This window comes from Oxyura jamaicensis, chromosome 10 (assembly GCF_011077185.1).
Source record: "Oxyura jamaicensis isolate SHBP4307 breed ruddy duck chromosome 10, BPBGC_Ojam_1.0, whole genome shotgun sequence".
NCBI lineage: Eukaryota > Metazoa > Chordata > Aves > Anseriformes > Anatidae > Oxyura > Oxyura jamaicensis.
This window is the reverse complement of record NC_048902.1, coordinates 3,840,143-3,858,708: the sequence shown is the minus strand read 5'-3', so window position 1 is coordinate 3,858,708 and position 18,566 is coordinate 3,840,143. Positions and strand designations below refer to the sequence as shown.

Below are 18,566 nucleotides of genomic sequence, written 5' to 3'. Positions count from 1 at the left end.
GCAGATGTCTGTTCAGAAAGCTTATATAGACAGAGTGGGTGGACTATAAAAAGTCACAGGGTGAAAACCAGAAGAATGCAAGAAACGAAGAGATCTAGAAAAGTTTGGGTGAACCGTAGAATAGCCTTAATTAAGAAGGAAATGACTAACCGGATACATAAAGAAGCAACACCAAGAAGACTCAAGGATGAAACAATATGAAGCAGGCAGGAGAAGTCAGCAGAGAGCTATGTTATACAGAAATTTGTCATCTGTTATACACACACACGCATGCTTAAAACTGGAGGGAATAAAAGCACAAAATGACATCATTTAAGAGACAGAAACTCAAAACAATGTAAATTATTATGAGCCATTCAGTAATAAAAGAGGAAAAAAAAAGTTACTAGCGGAGGCCAGCCCAACTTGGATTCTTTGGTAAATCAGATTTGTTTCTTGATAAAAGCATAAGAACACCAGGGACCGATATGGAGAACAATTAGTGTTTAGTAACCAAGTCATACATGGATTAGATCAACACAGGGAGCAGAAGCCAAGTAGTTACTGTTAACCCTATACAAATGTGTGCTCAGGTAAAACAAACAAACAAACAAAAGCAGAAATGCTTTGGATGGATTAAGAAAGTTACAAGATAAGAACTTGTGTGAAGAAACATACTGCCCAGGGCTGAGTATTTGAAGTACGAACTTCAAACAAACTCCATGAACAAAAAGTAGTCCTGGAAATTAATGGGAAAAAAAGCATAGTGATTCAAAGCTGAAGCAAAGAGTAGAGAAAGGATTTTAAATAGGATCCTCAAATAGCATGTTGGATGGCATTAATGTAAAAACAAACAAACAATCAAATCAAAAAGCATATGTTATTAGGTAGAAGAACAACTGTACTTTCTTTCAGGAACTCTAAAATATTAAGAAACATAGTGGGGAATGTCTCAGTGTGCTGTTTATGTCAGAAGGAATCCTTCGTAAACTGTACATTTGCTTCAGATCTAGAGATTCTGAAAGAACTGGTCAGAAACCCCAGAGAGATTTTCAGACGCATGCACGATTTTTACTGGTCAAGTGGAAGATCCAGAAATACAGAATATCATCGCTGGTACTCAGTAAGGACCAGCCACAAAGAAGACAACACCACATCTGAGTCAGCATTTGCCTACATGGTAACCCAATCGGGGGTGTACCTTGCTGGCAACATTAATGCTAATTAATTCAGTTTTCTCTCCTTCTTCCTCCCAAGTTGGGGTGATTTTTAAATAATAATTATTATTGTATTTAAGCATGCTACTTGCCACAGATTTCTGTTCTGTGTTGTGATCTATATACATAAATACAGCATGCAGGGAACTAACAGTCTCCAAATAAGAATGTCAGAAGGGCACAAGTCAGGGTCCCAGACCCTTAAAAGTCAGGCTATGTTTAATTGTCAAAGCTTCATCTGAACCAGGGCTGTGAATAACGGTACTGAATATAAATTCCACAGCAGGTTTCCAGGTGGACTTTTTGGAACAAAGAACCCAGCTTAAATAGATGAATGGTATTTCTACAGATTGCAGCAGCTTTTATTGCTAAAGCATACATCAGAAGAAAGGTCATCAAATGACCATCAAAAGGTTCCATTAAGAACCAAAAGGTAAGTCATTTTAGGAATGCCATGCACTTTAATACTAAGTAATATTACTACTTCTTTTACTATTATGTTTAAACAATAGAGCCAGTAAAACAGAACAAAGTCTGTTGAAATTCCACCAACTTCAAGTTGCACATTACTCGTAATAATATAATAGATATTTTTTCAAATCACCTGGCAGATGACTGCTCCAAACACCTCCAATAATTACTAAATTGTCTAGAATGAGCATGCACTCAGATGATGCTATCAAGATTGTTCTTTGATTTCCAAGAAACAGGCAATTAATTCCATATGCAAAAGCATCCCTCTCCTACTTTACCTTGCTGGAGGGAAAAGGTAGATAAATAAAGGAAGGTAAGTATGTCATGTTAAAGAACAAACCAGAATGGTTTGAGATATTATTTCTGTTTTTCTAAAGTAAAATAAATAAATAAATACAATTTTAAAAAGAGAGAAAAATGTCTTTAGATAGTACAGGGACAGTTATTCTTTCCCTACAATTGAATGCATACTTACTTTCAGTTCATTCGTAAGCTGTTGTATTTTTCGTTTCATTTCATCATATTCCCCATACATTTTCTTTCTTACTTTTTCCAGAGTTGCTCTCACCTGGTGTTAGAAAAATCACATGCCTTATCAATCAAACTTACTGATGATACTGTTTATACTGGGACACGATATTTTGCTCCTGTATCTTTTATTGTTACTTTTAGTAATGGCCATTATTAATCTAATTTTTTTCAACAGTACTTCATACTTAAGCAGTTAAGTCTTAAGAGCTGTCTATATAGGAATGATCTATACAAAAGTCTCTGAGTAATTCTAAACTTCTCTGTACACACTTAAACACTAGTAAATTAATAATTTAAATGAATTTCAATTATCCATAAGTCATTCTAACCTAATTTGATGGCTAATGGAACTAAAACTAATTTGAACATACAATGTTTTCTTTCTCAAAAAAGCACCCACACATGGATTTAATACACCTTCATTCTATTTAAAGTGTTTAATTAAGTTTTCACTGAGTGTCCTTTGAAGACAAACCCTTTAGTTTCACTGCATTTGGACTTTTAGGCTCATAATTAACTAAATAATATATTAGCATAAATTTACCAACATAATTTCAAATCAGAAGAGTATTTGATTTTATTTAAGAACTATGGATGTAAATTATGTCTTGTCTTTCTAAACAAAAAGTAAAAGAAAAAAACGTTAGAAGTCAGCTTGGGTTTGCATGCCATTACAAACATGCAAAGAACCAATTTTCTTAAGAGCACACATTGTAAACACTAGTTAGATGTTCACCTACAGTCTACCTTCCAGCCATATAATTCAGATTTATTTTTTTTTTTTCTTCCCTCCCTGCCCTCAATTGAACAGACACTGGCTGCAGATAATCTAGGGCAGTGAGCTTACCTTACCTCTGCATAGCCAAAGTGAGACTTGGGGAAGGAAGGAGGGGAAAATATCAAGAGGAGATATTTCTGGAAGCTCTGTGGTATACACACTCCCTCCCAGAAAGAAGGGTACTGGCCACCAAACCTATGCAAGGAGCCTACTCCCAACTACTTGCTCCCTTTAGGATGAGAAACACAGAAGGAAGCTGACTCCTGCACTTCTGAAGGAAACCTTCCTTGTCCTGTCCCTACACATGTACATGCCTCCCCCAACGTCCAAGTTTGACATTGATACAAAAGAAATGATCAGCAGTTCTGATGTGGCCCACCATTTTTGGTCTATTTAAGTCAGCACATATGTGGCACAAGCTGAGAACTCGTATTTAAGACTCTACTTTTAAAGATTGGACTTATCTGGAAGGCCAAAGTCCACAAACTAGCATAACTGAACATAGCCTCTAAAAGACAGCAGTGCAAGGGTCAGTACACCTCTTCAAAGGTCTTTCCCACATTTTCTGAAAGAATCAGTACCCTGAACACAATGCAAGACATGCTGTTGAAATGCCCTGACATTTCCCACCATGCCACAAGCTGGTAGTGAACAGCGAAGGAGAGGGAGATGGTCCCAGTCCAAGCAACCTGCATCAGATACCAGAAGCAGTGCAACCTAGGAAGCTGCATCATGCTGTATGCCAAGCCACCCATCCCCTGGCAGCACTTCAGCAAGGTAGATAAACTACGTAGGCAGGAAAGGAGCAGCCAAGGCAGCTCACATGCCTTGCCTGCGCAGCAGTAGCAACGTATCCTAATTGGCAAGTGCAGGAACTGGAGAGTGTAAATGCTGGGAGCTGGAAAACTGTGAGTAATAAAGGGGAAAAACAAGTCCTGATAGCTCAAGACTAAGCAGATGCTAGGAGTACACATAATTACAGTCTCTTACACTGCTGGTTTAGCTCGATGCTCCTCCCTTTTATAGCAATGCAGTTCTCTTGCACTTGAATCAGTGTAAGATGATAGCCACTGACCAACAGTAGATGGAAAGAGAAGATCAAATTATTTGTTCTGGGCTAATTAAGGAGTTATTGCCAAAGTCTGACACACAAAGAGATGGTGAGTTTCAGGCACAGAAGTGAGCAGCATCAGAAATGCATTTTTTTTCTTTCAGGAGAGCTCCTGCCAATTATGATAAATGAGCATGCACAAAGAAAATAGTACAAAGTCATCCTTATTAGGCTGACTATTTTAAGACTGCCCCAAAACATACCAAGTGATTTTAGTGTATCACCTAATTTAGGAGCCTTTCCAAAACTGGGATGGGGGAGGGGAAAGCAGAAGAGAAGAGAGTTTATCCTTCCAGGTGTCTGCTTACATAGATTCTCCTGTATCACATTGGAAATTATGAAGACTTCAGGTCAGGGACCCCAGGATCGGTTTGGCAGGTTGCTTGTCCAGGTGCATCCCTCACCTCAGTCACCAAGCATTAAGGACTATCATTTGTCACAGAGGACTTGAGTCTGAAACATGTAGCTCCCAAGTACCTAACAGGTGTTTTTCTTTCTTTTTTTTTTTTTGTTTTGTTTTGTTTTGTTTTGTTTTGTTTTAACTTGAATACCAACAAGGCAAGCATTTAACTTCAAAGTGGGTTCCTGATTCAAATTTGGGTGTTGGCCTAGACATCGGTCGTCCCACGTACACTCACAGCTCTACATGAATAAATGGAAGGAATATTTGACAAATTTTGAAGCTGAAAGAATAACTCACTTCTTTAATGTAATTCATCTCTTCTTTCAGCTGGTCAGCTGACCAGCCATAAACCACCATTTCTCTCTTATGGTTGTTGTCAGTCCGGTGCACGACACCATACACCATTCCATGAGAAAGCGTCCCTGGAGACATGCCATTTGGTACATGGTAGAGCTCCTTAAAAACAAATAAATAAATTATTTAAAATCAGTTCTAGAATAATTTAAAAAACAAAACAAAAATACAATAACATGGGACCAGGAGAGACAGTCAACTAGAGTGAAAACACAGCAGCACCTCAGAATACCAGCTCCAAAATGTTTTGGGGCCAAATTGTCAACCTTCATACTTTGGGGATGATCAATAATCAGTTCATAATTGCCACAGATGATACAGATGTCTAATTTCCATTGACTTTAATAGAAGTGGTATGTGTACAGTCAGGAGCGACAGATTGGATTAGTGCAAGAAGAGATGGAGGCACGGGAGAGAGAAAGCTACCCTGGCTTATATGCTACTTTTCTGCATTCTTCTAGAGCATTATGAGCTCTCACCGTTTCCTTTTAAATTCTTGAAAAGACAGAGTTCCCTCCTGCCCTCTGCAAAGCCCCTGCTGTGTAATATATCAAGATTCACAAGTTTAACAGAACTATTTAAAGAGTTCTCAGATTAAACTGATATTGCAACTTCTGAGCTCTTACACAGAGCACAGAAAACATCATTTTATCTTGTAGATAAACAATCTAGGATTTTAGTTTGCATTCTAGGCTAAGGACCTCCAAAGCAATCAAATATCCATTTCAGTGTTGCATTTTTCTTCCGGAAATTGTAGAACTGACACTGTAAGAGCCAAAACAGTGTTATGAAACACAGCATCCACATGAGTGTTTCTGTGTTACCAACTATTATAGGAGGACAGAACTTCAAGCACAGATCTTGATAGATACTTGATTGGCAGCTTTGAAGTGCCTACATTTGTTATTTGGACAATGTGCAGAAATTCATAGAAATATACTTGTGATAAATGTCTTATTTTAAGGTGCTCTTTGCAACAGACTCCTCTTATTCATCTCATCATTCTAGGTAAGAAAAATATTCAAACAAACAGTAGGAATCACTTCCCTCAGCATGTAAATAAATATCTGCAAGATGAGATGTAACCACCCATCCTGACTACTCACCTAGCCTCCCTTCTAATCAACACAGAGAAATATACTTCCGTAGCAATCACCTGAAATAAGACAGACTCCATAAGTACTAATTTATCTTCTTGTTTATGAAGAAGCTAAACAACTAGCTCAGATGAAAACATCCACATTATGGCTTTTTAAGCGGGGGGGGGGGCGCGCCGGAATAATATCACCTAACTTTGGATGTTTGCAAATTGGGAACCTAAAATGAATGATTCTTTGTGAATATAAAGTTAGAAAGATACATTCTTGAAGAAGAAAAAAAAAATATTACTACTTAATTTTGCACATTGTCTTTTAAAGGCCAGTGATAGAGATAAATTACTTACAGGTAATTTCACTAAACTTCCTTCCTCACAAAAGATTTCCCAGGATGTGGATAAATCTGACAATATTTGCAACATTAGCATTTGAATATATTTGTTTTTGTTTTGCTGTTCAGTAATGACACAGTATGAAAACTTACAGACTTTGAGAGTCTTTAGTAAATCTAAGGAGCATCTAAATGCTGTATTTAACACCAAACAGAAGCAGGAAGAGATGACACTCGTCATCTTGTATCCACATGCAACTGCACCCCAGCTAGTCTCCAGGTCTTACTATGACAGAGGCCAATGGTAGCAGTAGCTCCTTCTGTTTTTAGCAGCCAAACCAATACAACTACAGTGGCAATGTAAGGATAAATATTTCTTTGGGTAGGGTAAAAATGAACAGGAAAATCTATTTGGATTAAAAGAAATGGTTAAAGATGGACATCTGTTATACATGATAAAAAAGAAAGGTGTGTCCCTTCTGCACGGCACTGACTGATTTTCTCAACATTGGAAAACCTTTACTATATCACTGATGGCTTAACCATTGTGCTGAAACTCTGTATGTGTGCATGTGGGGCTGGGAGGGGAACAATCCTGGAGCAGACACCTGATAAAGACAGTTTCAGGCAAAGAACAACAAGGCTAAAAGTAATAATTTAAAATGAATCAGAAACACCTAATGGAAAAATATTGGGCCACCAGTCCTACAAATAACAGATATAATTCTGCAGTTTGAAAACACTATATGCAAAGCTTCATATCCTGATAACCAAAAATCACCTAAGTACCTCTTTTGTTCTACTTTGGATGCATACAAACAAAAAACCTAGGCCTGATTTTCTGAGAGCAAATAACACAGGAACTAGATGGGGACATGACTCAAAACTTCAGTGTCTGTTTACTTCCAGGGTTGTACAGTTTCTTTGGTAGTTTCATCTCAGCTCCTCCCCTGCATCTGGATAAAGGGATTACATATAGTTTTCCATTTTCCAGATAACCAGCTGAATAATCACTTTGATTGTTTAGAAGTTACTAAGGCCCCAGACATTGAATTTATAAATCCTTAGCCTTTACCAAATCTCATTCATTTCTTATGAGGTGAACAGCCGAGTACCAGCAACTACTAAGATCCTTTGTGCCTCTGAAACATTAGCAGAATTGTTTAAAGTAATATTGCAGAGTTTTGCATGAAGATTATAATCAAGTTCCTTATTTTTTGAACATCATAAACACATTCCTAAGGAACGCTTTAAAGGATTTTCCCCCTCTAGCAAAGACCAGCAGATTCAGACCACCAGGTCTGCAGCCAGAGAATCACCCATGACACTTAAATATTTCACAGATGAACAGACTTAAATTTACATCACAATGAGCATCATAAGTATGCACAAAGCCAGACTGGTTTCACTTCTCCAGCAATAATAATACACTTGTCTCTAGTCTATATTTGCACAAGCCTCCCAAAATGTCTTTCTCTTTCAGAAGATTAAAAAGAATCTCCATCATCTGTTGAGTGTTCCAGTTCTACTATGTGCTATTTACAACACCGGATATTGCTTTAACTTCTCGTTTTCCTCTGTCTCCCATACATATCCACTCTCACTACTCATTTTTCTGACAAGGTCCTCACCTCTCTCTCCTTTGATCTGCAGTGAGGCATCTCAGTGATGATAACAGAATAAATAACTACATGCAAGTATTTAGAAGCAAGTAGATACTGTAAAGTTAACCAGAAAAGTACATAAAGCTGGAAGGTTTATTTAGATTAGTTAACCATTGCTGTTTAAGGTTAGAGTATCAGCCAACTCCAGAGTACAGGGAAGCTCTTACTCCCTACCTGCCTATGCACTTGATTGCACTGGAACAAGACCTTTTCTAAGTGCAGTTTGTTGCCCCAAAATGTGCTGAAAATCCCTTCTAATATGGCATGCTTATCTGAAAAGCAGACGAAACTCAAGAAACTCATGAATATTTCTTTGTGGCTACAGTCAATTATATGACAATCCAAGTTAACAGCAAGAACACATCATGTTGCTGTACATTAATACTATAGCAGCTTCCAGGAACATGCTTTGGCTAAATTGTAGCAATAGTCATGTTGCAGTTGGCAGCATCACACAGCATGTCCTAAAGAAAAGCAGACTGTGTTTACTTAATTAATAATTATTTAACACAGAAGCCGACACCCCAAGGTTGCAAAAGTCTTGATAATTACCATGCATCCTGTTTGTGTCTATGTCCAAGGAAGTAGCACAAGCAGCACGTAATGTAATATGAAGCAAAGACACTATAAAAATAGTCTCATATTTAAATATGATTTGTGAGCTGCTTTTTGTACCGCCCATAGTTTTATTAGCATTATGTACATAACACTGAGGGGTGACTTCTTCCAAATCTGTCTCCACTGACTTTTTAAATGCAAGTCAGGTACCCCCATGCTTCATACTTTCTCACCGCCCAGAAGCTGGAAGCAGAAGCATAGATGAGGTATCTTATTTTGAGGAAAAAGGACATTTCATATCATAATTTGCACAATTTCAGAGGTAGTACACATATGGTCTCGAAATTTTACTGTGATCTTCTGTTTATCAGCACCATCTAAAAACTTTTCTTTTAACCTACAACTAAATTAATTAGGTAAGGCTTTATCTTTTCCTCATCTGCTGCATTCCAGGGGGTTCTGAAACATCCACTTATCTTTTGTGTGTTCACTCTGTATACAAAGAACAAGAGCATTCATATCGTTACTTAGGTTACATATTTCCTATCCAGTAAAGTGACAAATTTACAATACTGAGTTCACCAAGTAAAGTTACTGTGCTCTTACAAAACACAACAATGTTTTTGTATTTCTTCATATTCCCCTACAGCCTATGGAACTCATGTTACATCTAGGGATGTTTCATATATAAATAGTATTAAAATATGAAAAATATGCCAAGACATAGACACGAGTGTTCTTAAACTCATTGATGCTAAATCAGAAGCATCACTGAACACATTCTGACTTTTAAACTCTTTGATTTTTTTAGAATTTAGGTGCCTGCCTCATAAAACAGAAGTAACAGGTATTACACAAAGTCACATCTAATCAAAGAAATCTGTATCCAGAACACCAACATTTATATGCTAAGAAAATAAGATACAACAAACACAGTAGTAATCACAGAGGTCAGTGGAACTCCTTCTGTGGTCTTCATGTAGTGCTATTTTTAATGAAGGAGTTGCTTAAACAGCATTTCCAAAAACAACAAATTTGTGCTGGAGAGGCTGAGAAGCAGCCACCTGTAACAGGTGAACCACATTTGTTACGTCACAACTCCTGCTAAGCTGCTGGGAGTGGGCTGGCAGCCACAGATCAGCAGAGAAAATAGGCACTGTCCTAGATTCAAAGTGCACAAGTGCACTTATGTTCTTTGATCCAGCCCTGACATAAGTTTCTGCTTGGTGTTCTCCATAACACACTGGAGCAAACACAGAGAAACAGGAAAGGGAGACAATTTTTTATTTTTCATTATCTTGTCAATGCGTCCCAACAAACAAAGAAACAAACAAATCTCTCTATACATATCTCAATATTCTGTCCTCAAATACCTAACTGCAGCTTCCAATGATGCTTCCAAATTTAGGCATGACAGCGAAGAAAGGGATAGACGGATAAAAATAAGCCCAGGCCCAAACAGAGACAATACAATTGTCTAGTAGCTCTTTATTATGCAAGACAATACAGGCCTCAGGACACGCAGATTTTGCACACAATCTGACCAGCACAATATTCCATTGTACTTCATGGTGAAATAAGCAGCCTCACACCACTTTCATCCATTGTCTAATGTTAACACAAGAAATACAACAAAATGATGATAGTTTCAGATAGATACTCTATCTGAAGTGCAATAATTCAGAGATATTTAGCAGTAAGTTTTTCACCACTAAAAAGCAAACCAACCAGCAGACCTGTACTGGTGTCTTCAGTTCTCACATATTTCTTTCAAGGCATCACAGCCTAAATAGGAACACAGAAATCTGGCCTGACAAATACAAGCGCAAGCTCTCTCTTCCTCCATTTTTTTGAGATCATCCTCTAACCGTGTACTACCTGCCAGCCTTTCACAGAAGACAGGGAGAGGCCATCCTGCTGCATTAATGCCAGCAATAATTTTCTTGCAACAGCACTGCCCAGCTTTGTCACTTCCTTTTAATCTCTTGCACTGGTTCATTTTTATTTACTAGTAGTACAGCAATAAGTACATCTACCTAGAAACATAATGTACTGATACAGATTTAAGGAAATACAGTCTATATCTTGGACTAAACTTGCACTACAATGAAAAAGGCCAAGTTAACATCTACTAACATAACCAATGAAGAACCAGTTCTGAACTGACAGTGAGCTCCAAAAGAAGGTACTGGCAGAATCACTGCTAGCAAGACCTTCTGTACAGTTCACTAGCTGATTTTGTAACTGACACATCTCCTAATGGTATCTTGCCCCAGAAAGTATAGAAGATTAACAAATATGCACCAGTGAGCCATCACAATGTCACATCGGGGCAGCTCAAAATCACCTCCTTCCAATGAAAGATTAGAAAGAAAAGATTACAACCAAATGTCACGCCGTGGTGTATTTATAGTTTTCTGGCATTCCCTGTGACATGGCAAGATCTCTGCTCTCCTTCCTCATCAGCAGCAGGCTGAGTCAGGGAAGCGTCTCTCTCTCTGCAGCACTTGTCCTGCCAGAACAGGAGAGTGCCCAGCAGCCAAGCACAAACTGCCTGATCTATCTGAGCACTCCAGCAAAGACTGGATGATCCCACAGGTTACAGAGTTTGTGTAAGTTACACTAGTGCTTTGTAAATATCAAAAACATCTTCCAAAAGTTTTTCATTTTATTTATTTTCTTAATACCCAACATTTAAAGACAGCACAGAACTCTAGCTTCCGACTGTTCAGTTTGAATCTTGGTGAAGCTGCATTTTTTGACATTAAGTTGTAAAGCATAAAGCAGAAAACTGAAACAGATCTCTAATTTACTTTTATTATCCTTATTTCCAAAAGAGGGACATAATTCTCATAGAACTGTGTGAAGATTATCTAATATTTGTAAAACTCCTTATTCTCAAAGTGCTTTATGGAATTTCATTAACAGAGTCAGTTGAACATGGGTGGATCAGCAGAGAAATCTGATCACTACTTCCAGGAGATTTTTTGTTGTTGATTTTTTTTTTTTTTAATCAAGTTTGAAGTAAGTAAGATAAAACTATCACAGTATGACTAGTCAGGAATCTTGTGTGCACTGTAAGTTACTGTGTAACTACTTCAAATATATAAAGCAATACATTGCATAGACAATAAAAATCTACAGGTAATAAATTACTCTTGTTTCAGAGGCATGAGAAAAAACAGTTCATGATCAGTGATTTATTGTGGCTGCTTCTACACCATATGATTATACAGTTTATTAAATATGCAAAACATAAGTAGATGCCATAATTACTCTGTATTTTTTAATTGCTATGACACTGAATAATTAGATCCCATCTGGTTCTGAAGGCTTTCTTTATGCACACTTTTGTATAAAGTACTAAACTTCAGAAAATTGCTCAGAACATGCAATAATTGAACTATATATAACTTTTTTGTTCTCATCTAAAAGGACCCATCTCCTAAAAACCACCGTGCAGTGTACTGGAATGTAGCATGAGCCGAATAATGTATTTATTATCTTTCATATCTTCTTAACATTCTTTGATATAAAACCCACTTGGATTTATTTGTATTAATACAATAATTACAATACAGTTCTTCTTAAACACAGAGTCTCACAGAGAAAATAAAAATAAGCCACATAAGAAAGTGCCCAAGAATTGTCCAAGCCCGAATCATTTACACTTCTTTCTCATTATTACACTACTCAGCACAGTAAAGTGAGTAAGTCATGAGTCAATTTCTATCCTCCTCAAAAACAAACTTGTATTGCTCTTAGGACAACAGGTGCATAAACTTAAGCTAGACTAAGGGTTTCTGCAATCAGATACAAACTGACAGGGAACTCTAAGTGGCGGGCAAAGATACTCTAACTGCTGCAACTAAACAATGCTGCAACAATTTATTGGTGGCCTAAATATAGCTTTTTGAAGGCCTTTTTACTCCATTCTGTAAATAACATCTACAGATCCTCAAGGACCTTTTACTTTGCCAGAGCAGTGTATGAAGATCTGAGTGCATACATGATTTCAGCACAACAAATATCTGATAATGACTCTTTATTTTGACCATATTATTTTGCATTTGTTTTTACTGTTTTAAAATGTTTGTCTTTCTGATTCATTTTACTGCTACTTTTGCTTCTGAGTACCACCAAGAAATTACTTCAAAAAAATCCTATTGTTGTATTATTTCTTATTGTCATATTGCTATTCAGACATTTTACTGGTTAAAAAAGACAAATTAAACATCATCTGTTGCTCTGAAACAGCTCTTAGAGAACAAATTCTGTACCAACGCAGCCGTAAGATTTTTTGTGTCTATACTACTTACTTCTATGAAGAATTGCCCTTCTAAACCCATCTACATACATGACCTTCAAATCACTTTCACTTCAAAACAATCTTGAATTCCTTGTTTTATATTTCTTATTAGTACTCCACTCATTACCAAAATCAGCTGACACAGCAAAGCATCCAAGTCCCAGGCCAGCCAGCTCCCCTACATGTTAAGGACCAAATCTTTATACACAGCTTATGTGAAACAGAAGATCCCCTTCAGATCAAGACCCTGCTTAACACTAGACCCTGCTTGTTGACAGCAGTTTCCTACTCTTCCTGCTATATAAATATTAAATAATCAAGTCTTAAAAGTACCTCAGTCACACAACACCTTCAAAGTCTGTGTTGTTAATCTACTATTGTCCTTCTATTTTATATGCAGTTTTCCTGTCCCCAGCTCAGGCTCAAAGCTCACAGCTGACTTGCTCAGCTTCCATATGTTCTTCAGTCTTCCCAGATTATCTGGTTCCCAAAACAACTGAAATCAGCTTCTGTGGATGTCTATATTTACTCTCTGTTTACACAGCATTTAACTTTGATTGTTAAAACTTACGTTTTTCTTTCTTTCGGGTTCCTTTGCTCCCTGTTCAGGCTGTGAGCCTTCATCAGGTGGCACTGTTAAGCGTAGTCTACAAACATTCATCTGAAAGAAAAACAGAAGTTTGCTTTTAGTTTTAAGAGTTACAAAAAATTAATTTTAATAACTTGTTTTGCAAATGAACTGTACTAAATTTCGGGTTTTTGTTTACTATTTTCTACCTTCTGTCACATAGCTGACAAAGAAAAAATTATTTGTTAAAGGCTAGAGGGTTTTTTTTAGCTGGTGAGAAATAATTCAAGGGCATCCCCATAATTACCTACCTGAAATAGCAAAAATCCATTTTAATCAACAACGTGTTCTTATGTACTCATAAATGACATTGAGAGCTGAGATATCAGAACACTGAGCATAATTTCCTGGTTTCTCAGCTTTGTTTGCAGATTTGGCATACTTTTAATCTTCAGAAGGAATTATTTAGAAACAAAAAGTGCATTCTGGAGTGGATGCCCCTTTTTTGTTCAGTACATATAAAAATATTTGATTCTAGGATACTTCATTACTGGAATTCCACTGAATTCAAACAGAAATATTATTGAAATGTGTTACATACAAAGCTGCTTATAAGTACTAAACGTAAAAATGCATCACAGAAAATTTAGTAAGTCTTTTTTCCTATCTGACTTCAGAAAAGTCATCCTATTGCTGGGGAAACAGAAACGTCCATAACAAGATCAGTGTGAAATATAACCCACTCTTTAGCAGGTTACATGTGGAGGCTACATTTTTTTTTTTTTTTTGCAGAGGGCTCCTCACTGGTAATTCATCATTCAGCTGTATGCTATCAACTCTGTAACAGGAAGACTCATAGAAAGCAACAGAAGAAACAAAGCTTAGCATAAAAATGGGTTGGTTATGCTTTCATATTTCCCAAAGAATTCTGAAACAAAGAAACACATTTAAAAATGATGAGTCCTTGCACACTGGCTTTAGACACTGAGTGTGCCGAGAAGAGAATACCATTCTTCCCGTAGCTGCAGAAGCAGGAAGTGCTTCCCGCTTACAACTAAATTATCAAGATATACTAATAATAAACTCCTCAACATTGGAGCTCATTGACTGCTATGATAACTAATACCATGTTTTCTCACCTATTTAAATTTCCCCTTGCTCTTTCTTCCTATTAGCTTAGCAAGGCTTTTTCCTCTAAAACATGAGTGTTGACAACAAAAAGGGAGAGTCTGGCATTCTTCCATGCAGACAAACAAAGACCAGCCTCATAAATAGGAAATAGGACTGAATTTGTGCTGTGCTGTGCAGGAAGTGATAGATGAGGCCAAATTTTCCTTACAGGGATTTCAATTAAAGAAAATTGGGTTAAAAGAAATGAAAGGATTGTTAGGATCAAACACGAGAAATACCCTCAAAGAAACAGAAAAAGATAATGTCTGGCAACTCAATGTGAGGAGAAATGAGGTTGTATAAGATTCTCTGAAGCTGGCAAATGGATTGCCTGTTAGACAGTATAGGACTAATTATAGCCAACACACTTATAGATTCACAGTGCAGTGATCGTAAATAAGCAATTATTCCTGTGCGTGTACACCAGTCAGTGAATCATGACTGCCTGTCACATCACAGCGATTTGTGTGTTACAGGGTTACCGTGAAGGAAATCACAGAAGCCCAGTACAGAGAACAAGCAAGTTGTAACAACTAGCTTGGAAATATAAGGCAGTAGCAAGAACTTGTTGTGACTAGGAGCACTCTACAAAGGGTTATTATCATTTAAACCGTTTTTTTTGCCCTTTTCTTTTCAGACTGCCTTCTTATTAACTCCCTAAAGCACACTTTTATTCCTTTTCCATTTTCTTTTTTTCCAAGCTAGCTCCTAATTATTAAAACACCTCGAACAAGTATCATATTTTCAGCAGTATTTCTGACACAAACTGAAGATTTAATGCTTCACTTTGCAGCCTGCTGCACAAAAATGCCAAGCAGAGGGTGGCATTAGCAGACATCTGAGAATTCCAGGCTTGAAGTCACACCCAGCGGCAGTGGCAAAGTACCTCCCAGTTTTGAATTCCTCGCTAGGACAACCTTATATAGTCTGTACTCTTGTCATTGTTTATAACAATAACCCTTCCATGGCATACCTGGGGAAAAAGCAGCAAATGTATCAATTCACTCCTCCTACTCCTGGACCACAGATGCTGTACTCTACCTAAGGACAGAACTACAGACCCATCTGTTGAAATTCAACGACACTACAGAGATTAGAAGGGAAAAACAACAGGCACTTTCCCTTCAACCTTCAGAAGCAATGGATATGGTGTCTGTAGTGTTCTTGCTATATAGTGTTTCCTAAAGAAACACTCTACCTTTTGTTGGCAAGTTTACGTGACCAAATGAATGAGCAGGTTCACATGGAAATCACAGCTAGCCCTCCCCTAACAGTAAGACATGGCTGTAGCGAAGCCTTAAAATGGAAATGAAATCCTAACAGGAAGAGCCTCGACTCAGTGCCAAACAGTGGAAGAATAATGTGCAACTGAGGATGAAGCAGTAATTTACAGAAACAATTGGGTTTTGTAGGAAGAAACCCAGGAAGAGAATGAAAGAGAACTCCACTAGCAGGGAAAAAGCTGTGATTCAATTTCCTTCAACTGATAACTGACAGTAAGCACAAGCGATGAAAAACCGAGGGACAGATGTGGCTTTCACCCTACCTTTATGTCACCAACATTGCAACATTGTGAGCACAACTTTTAAAAAGAAATAGAACGTGTGCAAGCGTTCAGGTTTTCAAGACTATCAAATTTTAGTTTGGTTTACAGCATCAGTAGCTTTGACAAGCCAACAGCATCATTTTCATCGTGTTGGCATTTTACGCTCACTCCTGGCTTTTGACACCAAAAACCCACAAGCAGTATTTCCGCGCGCCTCTGACATCATTTGCAAAATGAATAGGCAGACAGGAGAACAAAGACTGGAAAGTTCACCCCACCACAACACCAGACAGCAAAAGTTTGCTGACTGCAATGGAAGTTAACAGGTGAAGACATAGTCTTTTATACAATTTCTAAGAAGCTAGTGGGACAGCTTAAGTGAGAGGTGCTGCAATACGGCAGTTAAGAAAAAGCCGATCTAGGTTAGTTAAAAATGTTAAGAATTCATGGCCCAGATCCACAATCCACATTCATGTTTACCATCCTACTCAAATCACTAGGGTGCAACTTAAGATAAATACAGATGACAGATTCAGCTTGAACAATGTTCTTCAGACTCTTCTCCTCCTTTTCCAGAAACCAAAACACCCAGAAAGGGATTGATCATAGTTAACTATGTACTGAAATAATTGTAAAGCTAACGTTGAAATAACGAGCATTAGTTTGATAGAAGGTTACTAGTATAGCAATAGAAAAGTAGAAGCTGCTCTATTCACAACCAGTCCCAATTCAAGATTTTTACAGTATCCCCAATAAAGGAAGATGTGGTTCAGTATCAATCTAACTTCAGCTTTGGAGTTAACAATACCAGAATCCATTTTCAATGACCAAAAATCACTTCCTTTGCCTAAAACCAGATATTAGTTTTAGAGTTTTGAAGATGAGAGCAAAAATAATTTAGGTTTTTAATTTCAGTCGGTCTTAAAAAGCAAAGAAGAAAGTACTTTCTCTGGTCATTTATCTGCTGATTTTAAGTCTGCTTCATTTATGAAAACTCCACTGTGAGACTCCCCACACCATCACAATTAAAGGGCACTTTCCTGTGACCACAGGCATGCAGGAATGTGACACGCATCTTTCATTTATTCTGCAGTTATTCTAACTGTCTTCCTCCTGTCTTTCAACAACTCATTGTAAGGGACTCACATTTCCCTACAAAAGGAATAGCACTTTCCCTATGGCTTTTATTTGCAAATTAGATTTTACCAGTTTACTTAAGAGAATTTATTAAATAAAGTTCGTTTTACATTGTGCTTAGCAAGTACTTCCTGGGGATGAAAATAAGAAAATTAACACCTGAACACAAATTATCTTACCTTTAATTTCTTTAAGAAATACTAAAAGAGAAAACTCCACAGGAACATGGTAGATGTACTGAACATAAATATGATTTCCAAGTCATCCTAAATTTTCCACACACAAACAATTTTATTATGAACCTGAAATTTTGTATTTTCTAAAACGAAATTACGAGTTACCATATGAAGGACAGAGCTGTATTATTATTATTATTTTTTTTTTCCTGCGGCAGAACCTACTCGCATGCTACCATGTAAAACATACAGCAACATGACATTCTTCACTCTTTTTATCATCCCTGAGAAACTCAAATTTTTGGAGTGTCAAACCCATGCCTAAATATTTCAAGATCACACAATTGGAATTCTTTGGAAGAACAAGCTTACCATTTGATTTTGTTGATTTATTTCTTCACCCATAGAACTTGCAGCCCCAGTGATAAGTGTGGCTACTGCAGCGCGAAGGGACTATTTAGAGAAGGGTGGCTGCAGAGACATTGCTGGCATATCTGCCAGAGTTTTAACAACTTTTTAGACACGTTTCCCAGCAGATCAATTCATCAGTGTTATTTATCTCAGTTACGAAACTTACAAAAAACATATTTCTGTATCTGTTGAACTGATTTTAAAAGAAATTACCTTTACCATCTAAATCATTACGGTAAGCTTCCTCACGAGGGAAAGTCTTGGTGGGCAAGTTCTCAGCTGTAAATCGGAAGACGCATCTCAAGAGGAAAAGAGTCTCTAACACATGCCCAGCTTCCCCACGGGTTTCCAGAACGGCCAGGGACTGACTAGCGCTACCAAAAGCCCAGCGGGACGCCCCAGAGGCTCTGTCCTTCCCGGCACCTACCGCAGCCCCAGCAAAGCCGCGCAAAAAGATGTTTCCGCGAGCTCCGCGTGAAAACCCCGCAAACGAGGAGGAGAAGAGCAAGCAAAGCGCTCCGCTGGCAACCCCAAAGGGGACGGAGCCGGGGGGTGAGACCGCCGCTTCGCCCCGCGGGACCTCCCGCCGTCCCCCCCGCTGCCCCGCGCACCTTCCGCCGGGCGCGGCCGCTGTCCCCGCCCGGCCTCCTGGGAGTGGTGGCGGTGACGGTGAGCCCGGAGCTGTAGCGCAGCATCCCCGCGGGCCGCCGCGCTGGCGCTGACTGCGGCTGCCTTTGGCCGGCGGCGCCGCT

General features: G+C 38.1%; 1 protein-coding gene across 3 annotated transcripts in view; it reads right to left on the bottom strand.

The window, feature by feature from the left end:
- Nucleotides 1-18,566, bottom strand: part of LOC118171982 (myocardial zonula adherens protein-like) — a 61,820-nt gene that overhangs the window by 35,769 nt on the left and 7,485 nt on the right. For 2 of the 3 annotated variants that reach the window (XM_035335555.1, XM_035335553.1), the window contains exons 3-5: nt 13,378-13,467; nt 4,791-4,949; nt 2,146-2,238 (exon numbers count right to left, since the gene is read on the bottom strand). In XM_035335555.1, the coding sequence (XP_035191446.1) occupies nt 2,146-2,238; nt 4,791-4,949; nt 13,378-13,467 (342 nt within the window). Of the gene's footprint in view, nt 1-2,145; nt 2,239-4,790; nt 4,950-13,377; nt 13,468-18,425; nt 18,561-18,566 lie in introns of those variants that run through there. The other variant, XM_035335554.1, reaches the window with a different exon arrangement.